Source organism: Electrona antarctica (assembly GCF_951216825.1).
Source record: "Electrona antarctica genome assembly, chromosome: 22".
NCBI classification, from domain to species: domain Eukaryota; kingdom Metazoa; phylum Chordata; class Actinopteri; order Myctophiformes; family Myctophidae; genus Electrona; species Electrona antarctica.
Window position 1 is genome coordinate 18,542,538 of NC_136805.1, and position 14,792 is coordinate 18,557,329.

Sequence of the window (14,792 nt, forward strand, 5' to 3'; positions counted from 1 at the left end):
TTACTGCATGTCATTCCTCAAATCTCACCCCCATTTCCTTAACACTCTTTACTATCAATAAAGCCATAAAAAAAAATCCCAAAAATAAGCAAGAGAGGAAGAAGAAGAGACTGAAAGAGAAGTGAAAGTGAAGAGAGTGAGATATAAGAAAGATGGATACATACAGTAGGAGGAGAGAGAGACACACAAACAAAAGGAGAGCGAGTGAAAAAAAATCCACTTGTTCACTCCCACACCTTTGCTGTTGCTATTCTGTCTCTCCAGTAGCGCTGCATCGACTAGGCACCACAGAACAGAGATAGAGTCTAGGCAGATGCATGTGTTTCTGGCTCTCCTCAGAGACACACTGTATATCGGCAGATTTGGCACCACCAGCTTTCCAAGTTACTTATTTTTTCTTCTTCTTCTTAAGGATTGACCGTCACCTCACGGATGGCATCAGCTCTATTATGTTACGGATGACTTTTTATGGGGGACTCGTAGAACTCAGTGGAAACCTCTTGAAGTGAATTTCGTTACTATGAGAGCAAACTATCGGTCCGGTTCATTGTCCCTCCTGGGCTCCCCCCGTACTGGATGCGTGGCGAGCTGCTAACGTCTCTGGGCTGTTATTTTATCTGGAAATTCAAGACTTCTTCTTTCTTGTTTGGTCATGGATTTTGAAATAATCTGAGGGGAATTCACGAGACAGAGACAGAGAATTGCAGGCCAAAGTAATGCAGTCTAGACAATACATTGACTATTGAGTATTGACCCTCACAAACTGCGGCTGTTCCTTTCCCTGACTCATCTCCACCACATTTAAAACCTTAATCTTCTTTACCAAGAGTGAATAGACGACTAAAGACAACTAGTCGACAAAAAGAACAAAACAAACAATATCAATTCCCATTGACTTTTCCCCTCATATGCTGCTTTCTCCTCTCCTTTATTTTCTATACCTTCTTCTTATTCTCCTCCTCCTCCTGCCATGTTGAGCAGGATCTTCATTCCTAAGAAGCACCGGCAGCGCTTCGACGAGGCCATCTCACAGAACCTCATCGAGCGCATCTACCGCAGCAAGAGCATCAGCGAGCCACCGCGAAGCCTCCGTCGCAGCCGCAGCGAGGACCACCCCGATCGCCACCACGGCGGCAAGCGGGCCAGCTCCGTGCCACGGGGGGAGAACGGCGGAGAGGGAGGCGGTGGGAGGGGAGAAGGGGGCGAGAGAGACCGAGACAGAGGGCACAGGAAGTCCACCTCTGGAATATCTGGACATGTGGGAGCCAATCAGAGGTGGGTACGGAGCGGTGTCGGTGTGTGCATGAGTCATGCGTGGGACTCTTGAATCAATTGTTTGTGTGCTGACGTAGTCCTCGCTGCAGCCACGTTGTGAGCTTGTAGATCTGTCTTGTAGACCATTTTCGCCAAATGTTTCGCCCCAGATTAGGGACACTAGGGTTCAAGTGGTTAAATTACATACTGTTATAGTACAGTATAAGTGCTGTTGAATGTAGAATAAAATATATGTTTGTTAGTTTTGTATAATATAATTCAGTCAATGTTTGTTGCCAACAGAGAAGTTTTAAAAATGTATTCAGGACTCAGATATTTTGGGGAGATGTCTTGGAACAGCGTGAGCTGTGAGCTTTGGGACACAACCCTTGTCTCCGTCTGTTCTGTGCCTGTCTTTGTTCTGTTTTCCCATCTTCTTGTCATTCCCACACTCAGACACCTCTCTTTGTCATATGTGACACAGTCTGTACTGTAACTTGAGTTCCAATTTGCTTTATATACACATTATGTTGTTAGACTTCTCTTACGGCAATCAATTCTGTCATCCTACATTGTGAAAGGAGAGACACCCGCACACTGCCACTTGCTGCGTTCAGAGCATTTTATAAAAGCAACGTTTCGGTCTTGCGACCTTCCTCAGGCTTAATCCGGAGGAAGGTCGCAAGACCGAAACGTTGCTTTAATAAAATGCTCTGAACGCAGCAAGTGGCAGTGTGCGGGTGTCTCTCCTTTCACATTGTATATGCCTCGTCATCATCGCACCTGCTCCAAACCTACCGGGTGTGCGGAAGTCATCTCTCTATAAATTGTCATCCTACATTAAATTTGCCTAATCGGTGGACGGTGGGTGAATGGTGAACGTCCCAAGAATGGTGAACGTCCAGGCATGTCACGTTCACTTTTTCTCTGATCCGCACCAAACGTGCGACAAACACTGTTCAGGGTCTCTGCTATGAGAAACGTCACACTGACCAGCCACGTGTGTCCCTCAGAGTGTGTCCCATATGCATATGTATGATAATTCTGGCATCACATAAATATTGAGTGGGCACCCTAGGTCTGATCCTTGTAAAACCCTTTCAATTGCCATAGGCTTGTTATTGTTTACAAACTTTCCATGTAATGCCAGTGATCTTGTAATTGGGAGCTTATTCTGATTAAAGTGATCTAAAGTTGAACTTGGGCAGAACCTCAGTACCTGGGCAGGATACAAGAATAGGGAGCACCTCAATGTTAAATTAGCTATTTTCTTTTTCAAAATTTAAAAAAGAAATGGTACAGTACATCATTATCAGACTTCAATTTACCCTTCAACGTTTTGTTTATGCCCAAAACAATTATACAGGTTTTGTAGCAATTTGTAGCAATTGTAGACATATTATGCCTTAATTATTGAATGTTCAAATCATGTATACTTGAAGAAAAAAAAATAACACTCTTCCAGTTACATGATATAAGTCCTTATGCTTATTTGTTTTTATGTTCTAAAAGTGTGACTTTTAGCAATACAACCCAAAACACAGCTTTGGAATGGCTACAATGTAAATGTAACAGCATACTGTAGGTAGGCTATGCACACATACGTACACACATATTATCAGCTTAATTCAATAAAGGTTGAACACACTCACTGATACAGAGACACCAAATTATCACCCTGTTCCCCAGCCACACTTTCTGAGTAAGAACATCAGCTTTACTGTATAATCTAGAGTACACTCCTGTCCATGTTTTACACACCATATATTACGCCCCCTTCCCTGCTTACTCACTCACTTATGCTTGATGGAGTGTGAGTAAATGTCAAGTGTATACATATTGGCTGGTCACATAATTATAGGACACAGCTCACTGCCGTAATGCGACATAATGATGGACAGCTCTCTGTGTTAGGTAAGAATACCTTTAGCGGCTTTAAGTGGCCATTGTAAGCTACGCGCTGAAATGAACCGGACACAGCCCTTCACGATAATGTCTTGTTCATAAACGTACGAACGTAGGTTCATAAAACGCCCTTGGTACTTCCTGAATACCTACATTTTTCTTCAGTATATCTTTCTTTATTTTGTTCGGTTTCTAATGCCTAATCAGGCATGTGCTCACAGTGCAGGTTTCTCTAAACATGCTATAGTTTTTGGACACTAATGTTTATGTGAAAGAGAGATCATCTAGGTGCTCAAAGGAGATAAAATAAATGAAAAGAGAGGAGCGATCCGAGCACCGAGGTACTTTATTACAAAAAGGTTAAAACGCCAAAATGTTTCGACCAAACGGTCTTCATCATATACCTTGATGTATGTAATTTCAAACATATCAGACAGTTTGAGTTTACATTTCCCAAAAGGAAATGCATGTATACTTAATTAAGTCTGTCTAGAACAAGCCCCCAGTAAGGCTATCCAACGTTGAAGCTGCCACTACCTACTGGCGAAATGTGGAATTGCAGCACTTTCATGGAGGTGGACGGACGTTCATGACGTCACGTGCGTAAGCCCGGACCTCAAAATTGAGGTCCGGGGCTAGACTAGGCTAAACTTCCGCTCGCTCAAGCCATTGAGTTATAATTATACTTCCGGCAGTCTCCCGGGTGCTTCAAAACGCCACTGAGCAACTTCCACTGAAACAAATAGCGGGGGGGGGGGGGGGGGGGGGTAACGCTCCGGTTCGGTCTCTATCCTTTTATTACTGGTCTAGAAGCAAGGATAAAACATCCCCACCAGCCATAAAAATTACCAGGGAGGGGGATAACAAAATCAGAGGCATGGATCCCCCACCATACCCCCCAAATCAGAACCCTGCTGACCTCACACGTCGCAGATAAGCCTCCGAACTGTACAATTATTTCTGCCCAAAACAAACTCCTCACTCCACTCCTCCCTATCCCACTGTTCATAACGCTTACTGCAATACGTTGGGGGATATCAAAGAATACATACATTCACTTTTCTTATTTTTGTATGGTATGTCCACGAGCCTCCGTTTTCATCTCACATTGGTGTAGCCTTGAGTAGTTTCCATGGCGACAGATAGTATGGTTAGTGTTGGCATTTCCGCGTCATCACTTGATTCAGTTGAAGGTTTCACAGCTCCTTGACTAATAGGGGCAATACAGAGCAGCCTGTCTCTAATGTGACTCTAATGTTAGTGCTGCTTTTCCTGGTGTCCCTAAATTAGTCCCTTATTAGACAACCACAATGAAAACCAGCAGTACTGTTCCTTGGGACCAAAATTGTGAATCACAGCTAATATAAAGTGATACAGTTTTGTTCATGGCGCTCTAAAGGTCTTTTCACAGGAAGCTACCTCTCTGAACTCATTTATTTATCATAGCTAACTCTGTCTCCGTTTACCCCACTCTCTTTCCCCCACTTCCTTCCTCCCTCAGGACCGTTCGTGTCTACAGGGGAAAGAAAAGCTTTGGCTTCACGTTGCGTGGCCATGCACCTGTCTGCATCGATTCTGTCATCGCAGGTAGTGCTTCTGTTCTAAACTGTTGAGACTCCTATATGCTTGACTCCCTCTCACCCTCCCTGTGCATGGACAGACAGACAGACAGACAGACAGACAGACAGACAGACAGACAGACAGACAGACTTTGTAGCGTTCTTGTGGAAACTAATTTTGAGAAGCTTCAGAGTGACTTTCAAAGAATTTCAATTCAACTCAAATTGAAAGTAGATAGAAGAAATAGAGAAGAATATCCTGATGAATAATTTAAGAGAATACTGTAGATTTCCCACGTGTTTGCTCTGAGACGAGCAAAACACGTGGCGGGGGGAGGGGTTGGTGGGGATGGCATCACGGCCTGCCCACCACCACCACTGCTCAGGGGGGTTGGTGGGGATGGCATCACGCCTGCCCACCACCAACTCTGCTCAGGGGGGTTGGTGGGGATGGCATCACGCCTGCCCACCACCACCTCTGCTCAGGGGGGTTGGTGGGGATGGCATCACGCCTGCCCACCACCACCTCTGCTCAGGGGGGTTGGTGGGGATGGCATCACGCCTGCCCACCACCACCTCTGCTCAGGGGGGTTGGTGGGGATGGCATCACGCCTGCCCACCACCACCTCTGCTCAGGGGGGTTGGTGGGGATGGCATCACGCCTGCCCACCACCACCTCTGCTCAGGGGGGTTGGTGGGGATGGCATCACGCCTGCCCACCACCACCTCTGCTCAGGGGGGTTGGTGAGGATGGCATCACGCCTGCCCACCACCACCACCTCTGCTCAGCGGCGTCAGAAGCTGCTTGACTCTGTGGGCCTTTCAGAGCCCAATATGGAAATGGCGGGGGTGGAAATCCTTCAGGCTCCCGTCGTGACTCAAACAGAAATCCCTTTTTATTGATTGCTGTGAAGCTCTGCTGCTGCCACGCTATAAGACTCACCTTGTGGTGGGAGAACGTGTCTACTAGAGATTACCACATGAATAGGCTGTTACGCAACATCCCCAGTGTCAGATAAGAGAGCGAGAGAGAAAGAGTACATGATATCTGATTTAAGAGAGAGTCAGTCAGTGCTGTGGCAAGCAGACAGACAGCAGGTGATGCCTGAATGATGGGGATAGCATGAGCGCTGTCAAAATGGAACAGTTGCCCCCCTCTAGCATTCAGAGACTCTCATTACACTGTATAATAAGATTTAGCCTCACATCTCTGGAGAACAAGCATTTGTTTTCACATGTTGGATATTGTTTGCCGTTTGAAAACATCATTGCCTTCTATATAGGAAGCGTTCCATTTGTCAATACTAGTCAATATTTTCAATATGCAGAACACCCATTCTGCCAATAAAGTGCCTAACTATACTAGAAAAGCATATTATGTACTGTATGCATGTACAGTCAGTGTATGTACAAGTAGTATTTCTTATTCCCATGCCTTTACTGCACATTTACGATACGACCAGTCATACTGTATAAACGCTGGTCTAACCGTTTCATCAATCACTACTTTGTGCGTTTGTGCGTGTGTGCGTGCGTGCGTGTGTGCGTGCGTGCGTGTGCGTGCACGCGTGTGCGTGCACGCGTGCTAGTTCTGCGCTATCCCCAGAAGACATTCATAATGAGCCTTTTTCTCCCATGTCCCGTCTTTCTCCCAGATAGCCCAGCTGAAGACTGTGGTATGAAACCAGGTGATCGCATCCTCTTCCTCAATGGACTGGACATGAGGTCAGTTCTACACTGTATATCGTTGCTGCCCAAAACAGTACTTTTCAGGAAATGGAGGGGGAAAACTGTGTTCCAATTTATTTATTTGCAAGCTCTTGTTAATACTTTTCACTATAGAAACCACAGACAGACTTAACCACTTTAACACATCGAGTGCCCCCTGGTGGACGGAAGTGGTGGTGCTTGGGTGCCACGTGATGAGTAGCAACTCCATTGTGATGCGCTTCCGGTTTTGGGTGCCATCTTAGATGCTAAAGGATAGCATCAATGCTAGCGAGCTAAAATGAGGTCCACCCTAGAAAACGCCAATGTTCCCATCGCACTCACTGGATAATCAGAAAAGCCCTCCGAACATCGGCGATTAGTTTAAAACTACGGATAACGCCGTAGTTTCCGAGAAAAGAGCGTGCAAAGGCCATGGCTAAAACAGAAGCTAATGTGGTTGGGTCGTACAGAAACAGTGCGGGCGGGGGGCCCTAGCAACCGTGCATTGCAACCGGAGCGGTTCCAAAAATAGCAAGGCAATCTTATAGCGATATCAAACGCCTCAAGACGAGCCCACTCGTCATGAGTGCCCCGCGCAATTGATTAATCAGGACGACTATACCCGTCCTCAGGATCAAATCTGTAAGCTCACAATGTGAGCTATTTTTGCTAATTTATATGACACTGTATTATGACAAAATATGGTATTTAAAAACATATGCATGGGATAAACATATGCATGTTTCTGCAACTTTGTCTAGTGAATAAATTGTTACATTCGGCAAACATTCTGTGAAAATTGGCAAAAGTCGTAGAGTATGTTAACACCCTGAGCGGCAAGGACGGAGTTCTCTGTTCAATCAATTAGAATGAATCATACCTCCCGTTGCTGTCGATAAATCACTGGGCGCTCTGATTTAATGCATTAAATAACCCTGGGCGTTCGGGGTGTTAATATAATTAACAACTGTGCTGTTTGGACGTGGTCTCCTTGCTTTTCTATTGAGACATTTAGATCCTGTGGTTGGGGATCACTAATTGACAAGAGGATGATACTGCATGAAGCTCAAAGCGCAATATCCCCCTTCAAAGATGGGCTTTCCAACTTAGCTCAGCAGTAGACATCCTTGAGGGGGTTCCAAAATGTTGCTTACAGGTCTGAAACTCTGACCGTGTACAACAGTACAAATGAAACCAAATGGACCCTTCCATTTGTACACTCTCAGAGTTATGGCTGGGGGAAAAATGCATTGGGATTAATTTCCTGGGCCTGGCGTAGTCATGAAAGGGGACGGGACTGCGACGCTCTATTGAGGTGTGTGTGCGCGTGCGTGCGTGCATGCGTGGCGTGGTGAATATGATGTGCATATGTCCAATTTTCCCAGTGTCAGAACCTTTACTGTAGCAGCAACCCCAGATGAAATCACATTAGACTTTAATTAAGAGTTCATCTCACAAAGCACAGTCAGTATTCTTTCAATTTCACCCAGAAACATTGTTTACTTTCTGTCCCTGACTCCCTGGTATCGCGCCAACTTGACAACTCAATTATAGATTTGCGCACTACTGTAGCTTGTTCCCATGGCTGCGGCCAGAGCCAGATTTGTTTTGCTGATGTACAGGACTTCAGCATGGTTTAGACGATGCAGTGGTAGAAAAGGTGGGAGGTTTTCATCAGAGAAGGATGATGTTCAGACACCACTGTGTAACTGTACTGTGCCTGCACCATTTGCTATTTTCGGGAATCCCTGTACTGTAGCTGGTAGTTTTGAATCATTGTGTCCAGTACAGTACATCATTATATTCAGCGCTTTTGTTTAGTTTAACCACTTAAGCCGTAGGCTATATTGTTTTCCTCATAAATGTCAAACAAAAACATGCCTTTTCTCCTATTATTATTATTATTATTATTATAGATTAGATTATAGTAACACGAAACTCCAGTGCCTCTTATCCCTGTGGTTCTCATGAATGCCATAGACTAGGACTTGGCGATATTGACTTCATAGACCGACTGACCCACCCACCCGTTAGGCAATTTTAATATAGGACATACTGCACACCTTGCGTGTGTGCCTTGGCTTATACCATTGAATCTCCCTCCCCAACTCTTTTACGTGCTCCCCTCTCCTCTTTACCCCCCGTACCTTCACCCATGTCCCTGATTCCTCTCTCTCTCTCTCTCTCTCCTCCCTGGCTCTGCGTCCTGTCCTGTGGTGTAGGAACTGTTCCCATGAGAAGGTGGTGTCCATGCTGCAGGGCAGTGGAGGCATGCCCACGTTGGTGGTGGAGGAGGGACCATGTGATTACTCCTCAGACCACAACGAGGCCGAGGACTCCCCTAACCTGGCCCTGCCACGCTCCAGGTGAACCACTTAAACCCTCTAAGCTGCATTCAGAATATATATATAGACCCATGCACGTCGATACCTCGGATCCTAACATTCCTTAAACGATTTGGGTCTTTTTCGGGCTTTAAAATAAATAATTCCAAAAGTGAATGCTATCCTGTTAATCAATTAGCACTGAAATTAACACAATCTGATGTACCCTTTAAATTGAGTCCTTCTGGCTTTAAATATCTGGGTGTAAATGTAACAAGAACAATCTCCTCTCTCTTCTCGGCCAATTTCTCCCCCTTAGTGTCTAATCTTAAAACTGATCTTCAGAGATGGGAAAGTTTACCATTATCATTAATTGGAAGAATCAACACGATTAAAATGAACATACTCCCCAAGTTTTTATTCTTATTTCAATGCCTGCCCATTTTTCTGACAATATTTTTTTTTAAAAACATTGATCGAACGATCTCTAAATTCCTATGGAATGGTAAGGCACCCAGGATTCGAAAATCTGTACTTCAAAGATGCAAATTCAATGGAGGGTTGTCATTGCCAAATTTCCAACTGTATTATTGGGCTGCATACATTCATAAGATTTCATACAGAATATATTCGCTCGGTTCGCCCCGTTTGTGCCGCGCCAGGTCGCGCCGCGCCCGTTCGCGCAACTTCTCGTCTTTGCACTGACTTTGTATGTAATTGTGGGGTTCCAGTGGTTATATGCCTGATTCATACTTCATGGCAGCATTGTGCACTGAAAATAGCAGACCTACAAGCTCACAACATGACGCAGACAAAACATAAATTAGGAGTTATTCTCTCAATATGATGTTGGTGGTTTTGTGAGTGAATCAAACACAGAGGATTATTTCTGATTGGTAATTTAGGTTTCGGTCTGTGGTCATTTTGGTGACATTGAAATTAAACAGCACAAAGGAATAGGTACATTTAAAGAGATTATCCTTTTTTAAAAGATTTTATGTAATCGTTTTGATTGTTGTTGAGTTATATCTTGATTTTGTTTTTCATGTAGGCCTACTTATTTCTGTATTGTGTTTGTGTTTTATGCCTGTTTATTCCCTAATTATTTTAAGTGGTTACTGTATTATCCTTTTACTTGCATGTTATAGCTTGTACTGTCTTGCTACACAGGCCACACATTTTTGTTTTGTTTTTAAACGATATTTAACATAAACCTTCATGTGTATTTTATGGTATTACCTGGTTAGTGATAGTGATGATAAAGTACTGTATGGTCTCCCTGGGTGTGTCGTCCAGGTCCCCAGCCCTTAGTTCTCTCCAGTGGGTTGCTGAGATACTTCCCCCCAGCATCAAAGTCCACGGACGCACCTTCAGCCAGCAGCTAGACCACCTCCTCACCATCCAGGAGAGATACACTGTCTGCAAGTCCCTGGAGACCTTCTTCCAACACAGGTCAGTCCCATCACAAGAACCAGGACCTGAACCGCAAACTAAATTAGAACCAGGGTTTGAGTCATAATAAGAGTTAAAATCTGGATCACAATCTGGTTCTGAATCAGATTTGGGATCAGAAACAGAATTGAAACATGATGTGTGGAAATACTCATATCACTCATACTCTTTTTAGTCTTTGTAAGTTGAATTGTATAGCTTAAAATAAGCCAGGGATGCATTACTATGAATATTTACTGGTAAACAGCAGTTACAATTATAAATTGAACCATCAAACTAAGTCGGTCTCATTGTTGATCACAAACTATCACAAATGGGTGTTTTGCAAGACCTAAAAACCAGATGACCAGTTGATGATCTGATCTGATGAGCTGATCAGTTCACCTCAGTCTTCTTTATTAACTTAAACCGAACAAAAGGGTTCCCTCAACAGGGCATCACAACTTTAAACAGAGCAACTCAGGGCTCACAGCAACAGTTACTGTATTTCAGTCAGATAACTCGCGAATAGATTTAACCAATTTACGGAATACACCGTAATGCAGCATATTAACCCCTTGAGTATGTATGCACCCTTGAGCACAGCATGAAACCCCTCGAATACAGTATATCTGACTGAACTAACTCCGCAAGCTACGTATCATATAGACTTATAGAGTATTCACAGTGAACTAACTAGACAAAGATGAGCTCAAAGTACAATCAACACAGGGATAGGCTAGAACTAAACAAGACACCGTTGGAGACGCATCCTACTATAAATGCGCCATGTGAGACCCACCGACTTCACATTCGACACACGCGTTGTCATGCCAGGTATCGAGTGCCAGGTATCGAGTCTGTCAGACCCACGGTTCTCCAGAACCACCACAAAAGGTTCTGGTCTGGTCTGCCAGTGGGCCTAATGAGGCCAACTCCTTTCACCTGTGCAATTTCCAGCCTCTGCCAATTGAGGCTCAACCATTCAGGCTCTGCCAGTGGGCCGAATTGATTGCCAAGTACACTTTTCAGTTGACAGTCTTCACACACAGGCACATACAGTACACAGATCTCCATGTGGGACACCGGCTGACAGTTAAAACTGGTGCTATGACAACGTATATCATTAGGTTCCCAAGTTGCATCGTTCCCAAGTAGGCCGGTGGCCGACTGCGACGGACACGTACAGGTCTAGTAACTAATAATCACAAGGCAGGTGAGACAAGACACACAACAACAAGGGCAGGGGAAATGCAGGAACAAAATAAGATACACAGGTTATACACCAGGGGATAAACAAACTAACACAGAACTAGTTTTAGTTGTGTGTTCTGAAACACAAGGATGTCAGGCATAGCATTTATGTTTTACATGTTTGGACAGGAACGTGGACACCCTGATAGTGGACGTGTTTCCTGTGCTGGACACTCCAGCCAAACAGCTGATCTGGCAGTTCGTCTACCAGCTGCTGACCTACGACGAGCAAGAACACTGCCAGAGCAAGATCTCACGGTTCCTGGGTTTCAAGAGTGCTGGTGAGAGAAAGACGCACAGACACCCTATACCTCTAACACATTGTTTCCACATCATAACCGTTCTCTGCTATCCTGACATGGTCCAGCCCTATTTTTACTGAAACACATCACAGGCAATTGTTGGGCATTCAATCAAACCTCAATAATAAAACTCCACGTTATTGCACCTATCACCCACATTGCACCTGCCCTTCATGATTACCACACCCGAAACATTTATTTGTCTCCCCGGGTGGAACTCAATAAAATCATGACTAAAGTGCCAATATGCTGTGCAATTAAATCAATCATGTTACAAATACTGTGCATGTGCAAAATAAGTAATAGAGGACGTCTTTGTTACACTCCCCAAAGACACAAGGGAGCAGCAGATGTACAGTAAACTAATTATGCAAAATATTCATATTATGCGTTGATGCAGAACCTACAGTACAGCTACAGTATTTACATAAGTGGAATAATTATGAGTCTGTGTGTGCGTGCGTGCGTGCGTGTGTGCGTGCGTGCGTGCGTGCGTGGGTGCGTGCGTGCGTGCGTGCGTGTGTGCATTGAGCAGCAGTAGAGCCTGACCTGGGTCCAGAACACCATCGTCGGAGCAGCTCCATGAGGGTGTCTAGCTCCTCCCAACGAGGCAGCTTCGTCCGAGACAGGAGTTCTGATGACTGCATCATAGGAACACACCTGGGAAGGGGTACAAATTACAACCACCACCAACAATACAACAACAACCATAATCACAGCAACAACCACAAACCACAACAATACCAACAACAACCATAGCTTTTATGAGAGCAACCCACCGAATCAAGGATACGTACTTGGTTTAGGGCTGGGCAATATAGACAAAATCTAATTTACAAATACCTCGATATCGATATTGTGACGCTATTTTAGGGATGACTTTTGATGCTTTAAATATTTATTACACAATGACTATATGACTATATGCCTATAATAACTAAGTGGGTAAAGGCAAATAATAGAATCGCTATAGTCACTTTACGGTAATGTAGACTTGAAACCAAGGACTATTAAAAGAGGACAGGAAGCGAAGACTGTGCGGTGGACTCCATGTTGCTCCCTGGAAGGAAAGAAACATGCGCAATTGAGACCAAGGAAGCTGAACGCGGAAGTGTTGGCTGCATATAGCCCATTGCGCATGTTTCTTTCCTTCCAAGGAGCAACATGGAGTCCACCATACGGTCTTCACTTGCTGTCCTCTTTTAATAGTCCTTGCTTGAAACCAGGAAATGGAAAAACACCTTTTTCATGTCACAATGTCGATATAATGATATATTGTCCAGCCCTAACATGCCTAATAAAACAAAATCCATTACAATTCCAATGAAAACGTTCCAGATCAACAGAGAAGTAATTAATCAACCTGTGAGGCCTGATTCCAAGGGGACAGCCGTTAATTAATGTATAACTATATCTAATGAATACATTCCTCTACTCTATGACTATGCTCACACAGCAGGATCAAGGCAAGCGTTGTGCTTTATAAGGGCATTTTATCAGGTATTTGACCAATCTGGGAACTAAATCGTTACTAATACATTTCTTCACCCATGTGTTTCTAAAGGTGTCTAATAACATATACTAAAAGTTTGAAATTCAACTCCTGTGGGAAATTGAGTTATTAGCATAATATGTGACCATACCCTTAACATCCTATATAAGGCAAAAAAGTCCAAATTTCATCATTCTTTAAGTAGCATGTGACATATGAAACTAGGGGGTTTTCATGATTCTGAATCCATTCCAAGCATTAGTTTTGCACAAAAAACATTCCTTGGGCTAAATTAGGCCATATCCACTTGACCAAATGTGGAACGCTCATCACGTTTGTGAGGCCGTTTTCCTCCCAAGGAGTGTTTTTTGTGCAAAACTAATGCTTGGAATGGATTCAGAATCATGAAAACCCCCTAGTCTCATATGTCACATGCTACTTAAAGAATTATGAAATTTTGACTTTTTTGCCTTATATAGGATGTTATGGGTATGGTCACATATTATGCTAATAACTCAATTTCCCACGGGAGTTGAATTTCAAACTTTTAGTACATGTTATTAGACACCTTTAGAAACACATTGGTGAAGAAATTTCTTGGTAACGATTTAGTTCCCAGATTTTCATAGATTTCTCTTACTTATTAGGGGCTCTTTGAACAAACAGCATGACTTTGCATGTCATTAGTAATTTTCATTCTAAGTGGTTTTATTTGCTAGTAAAGGGGAATTGTTATTGGAATCTAAATTGAGAGTTTTCAAAAACAGTTGTTGGAGTGTGTTACACTAACTACTACAGCGTATTATAGAATAGAATAGATGCATGGAGAATATGCTCCAGTACAACATGCTGTTGGTATAGAAGGCTGTGGTTGTACTGGGGAAGCTCCCGTCTTTAACTTTGAATGCAAAGCAAACTCCAAGAATACAAGAAGCAGGGTCCCGGCAGAAACGTTGCTTTCTCAGCACAATTTATCTTGCTCAGTAAAGGCTGAAAACCTTAGAAGCCATTTCTAAACTAAAGCAAACCATGCAACTAAACCACACAAGTTTGAGTTCATTTTCCCATTAGCGACACAAAAATTCAAAAGCGTGTAATTCATCAGGATTCAGCTATTTCTGAGGCAATTTCAGGAAGAAACAGTCGATGTTTCTCCTGTTTTCCATCGCCAGCTCCTGCTTGTAGGAGACAGCTAAGCTTTGTTCGTTGCTCTCCCATGCTCTTCTGTCACGTTTCCCACCCCCTCTCTCCCTCATGACTGGAGGAAGTGGTGAGATGGAACAGAGATGCTCATGCTTAATTTATAAGCTGATCTATAAGCCGATATATAATATGATCTACAAGCTTGTAGATCTTCTATTATCGGCAAGCGGCACAGTCGTATGACTGAGTATAAATCAGGCTTCACTGTCCATGTGTTCCCAATCATGCCTTGTTGTGCTTCAGGAATTCATGTCGACGCGTCTGGGAGCCCAGAGGAGAGACAGTGTGGAGATGGGACCTCCTTTCCTGAGTCCCCCGACCTCAAACATGTGGGTACACTTACTGCTAACCTACACCA

The 14,792-nt window shown here is 43.8% G+C and overlaps 1 protein-coding gene across 1 annotated transcript in view; it reads left to right on the plus strand.

Annotated features, from left to right (window-relative positions):
• The window catches only part of grid2ipb (glutamate receptor, ionotropic, delta 2 (Grid2) interacting protein, b), a gene marked incomplete at its 5' end in the record, with an annotated part of 53,078 nt that overhangs the window by 23,140 nt on the left and 15,146 nt on the right, over nucleotides 1–14,792 (plus strand). The window contains 8 exons of the mRNA XM_079492262.1: nucleotides 982–1,275; nucleotides 4,661–4,746; nucleotides 6,374–6,443; nucleotides 8,651–8,794; nucleotides 10,049–10,204; nucleotides 11,567–11,718; nucleotides 12,272–12,409; nucleotides 14,678–14,763. Of these exons, the coding sequence (XP_079348388.1) occupies nucleotides 982–1,275; nucleotides 4,661–4,746; nucleotides 6,374–6,443; nucleotides 8,651–8,794; nucleotides 10,049–10,204; nucleotides 11,567–11,718; nucleotides 12,272–12,409; nucleotides 14,678–14,763 (1,126 nt within the window). The remainder of the gene's footprint in view (nucleotides 1–981; nucleotides 1,276–4,660; nucleotides 4,747–6,373; nucleotides 6,444–8,650; nucleotides 8,795–10,048; nucleotides 10,205–11,566; nucleotides 11,719–12,271; nucleotides 12,410–14,677; nucleotides 14,764–14,792) is intronic.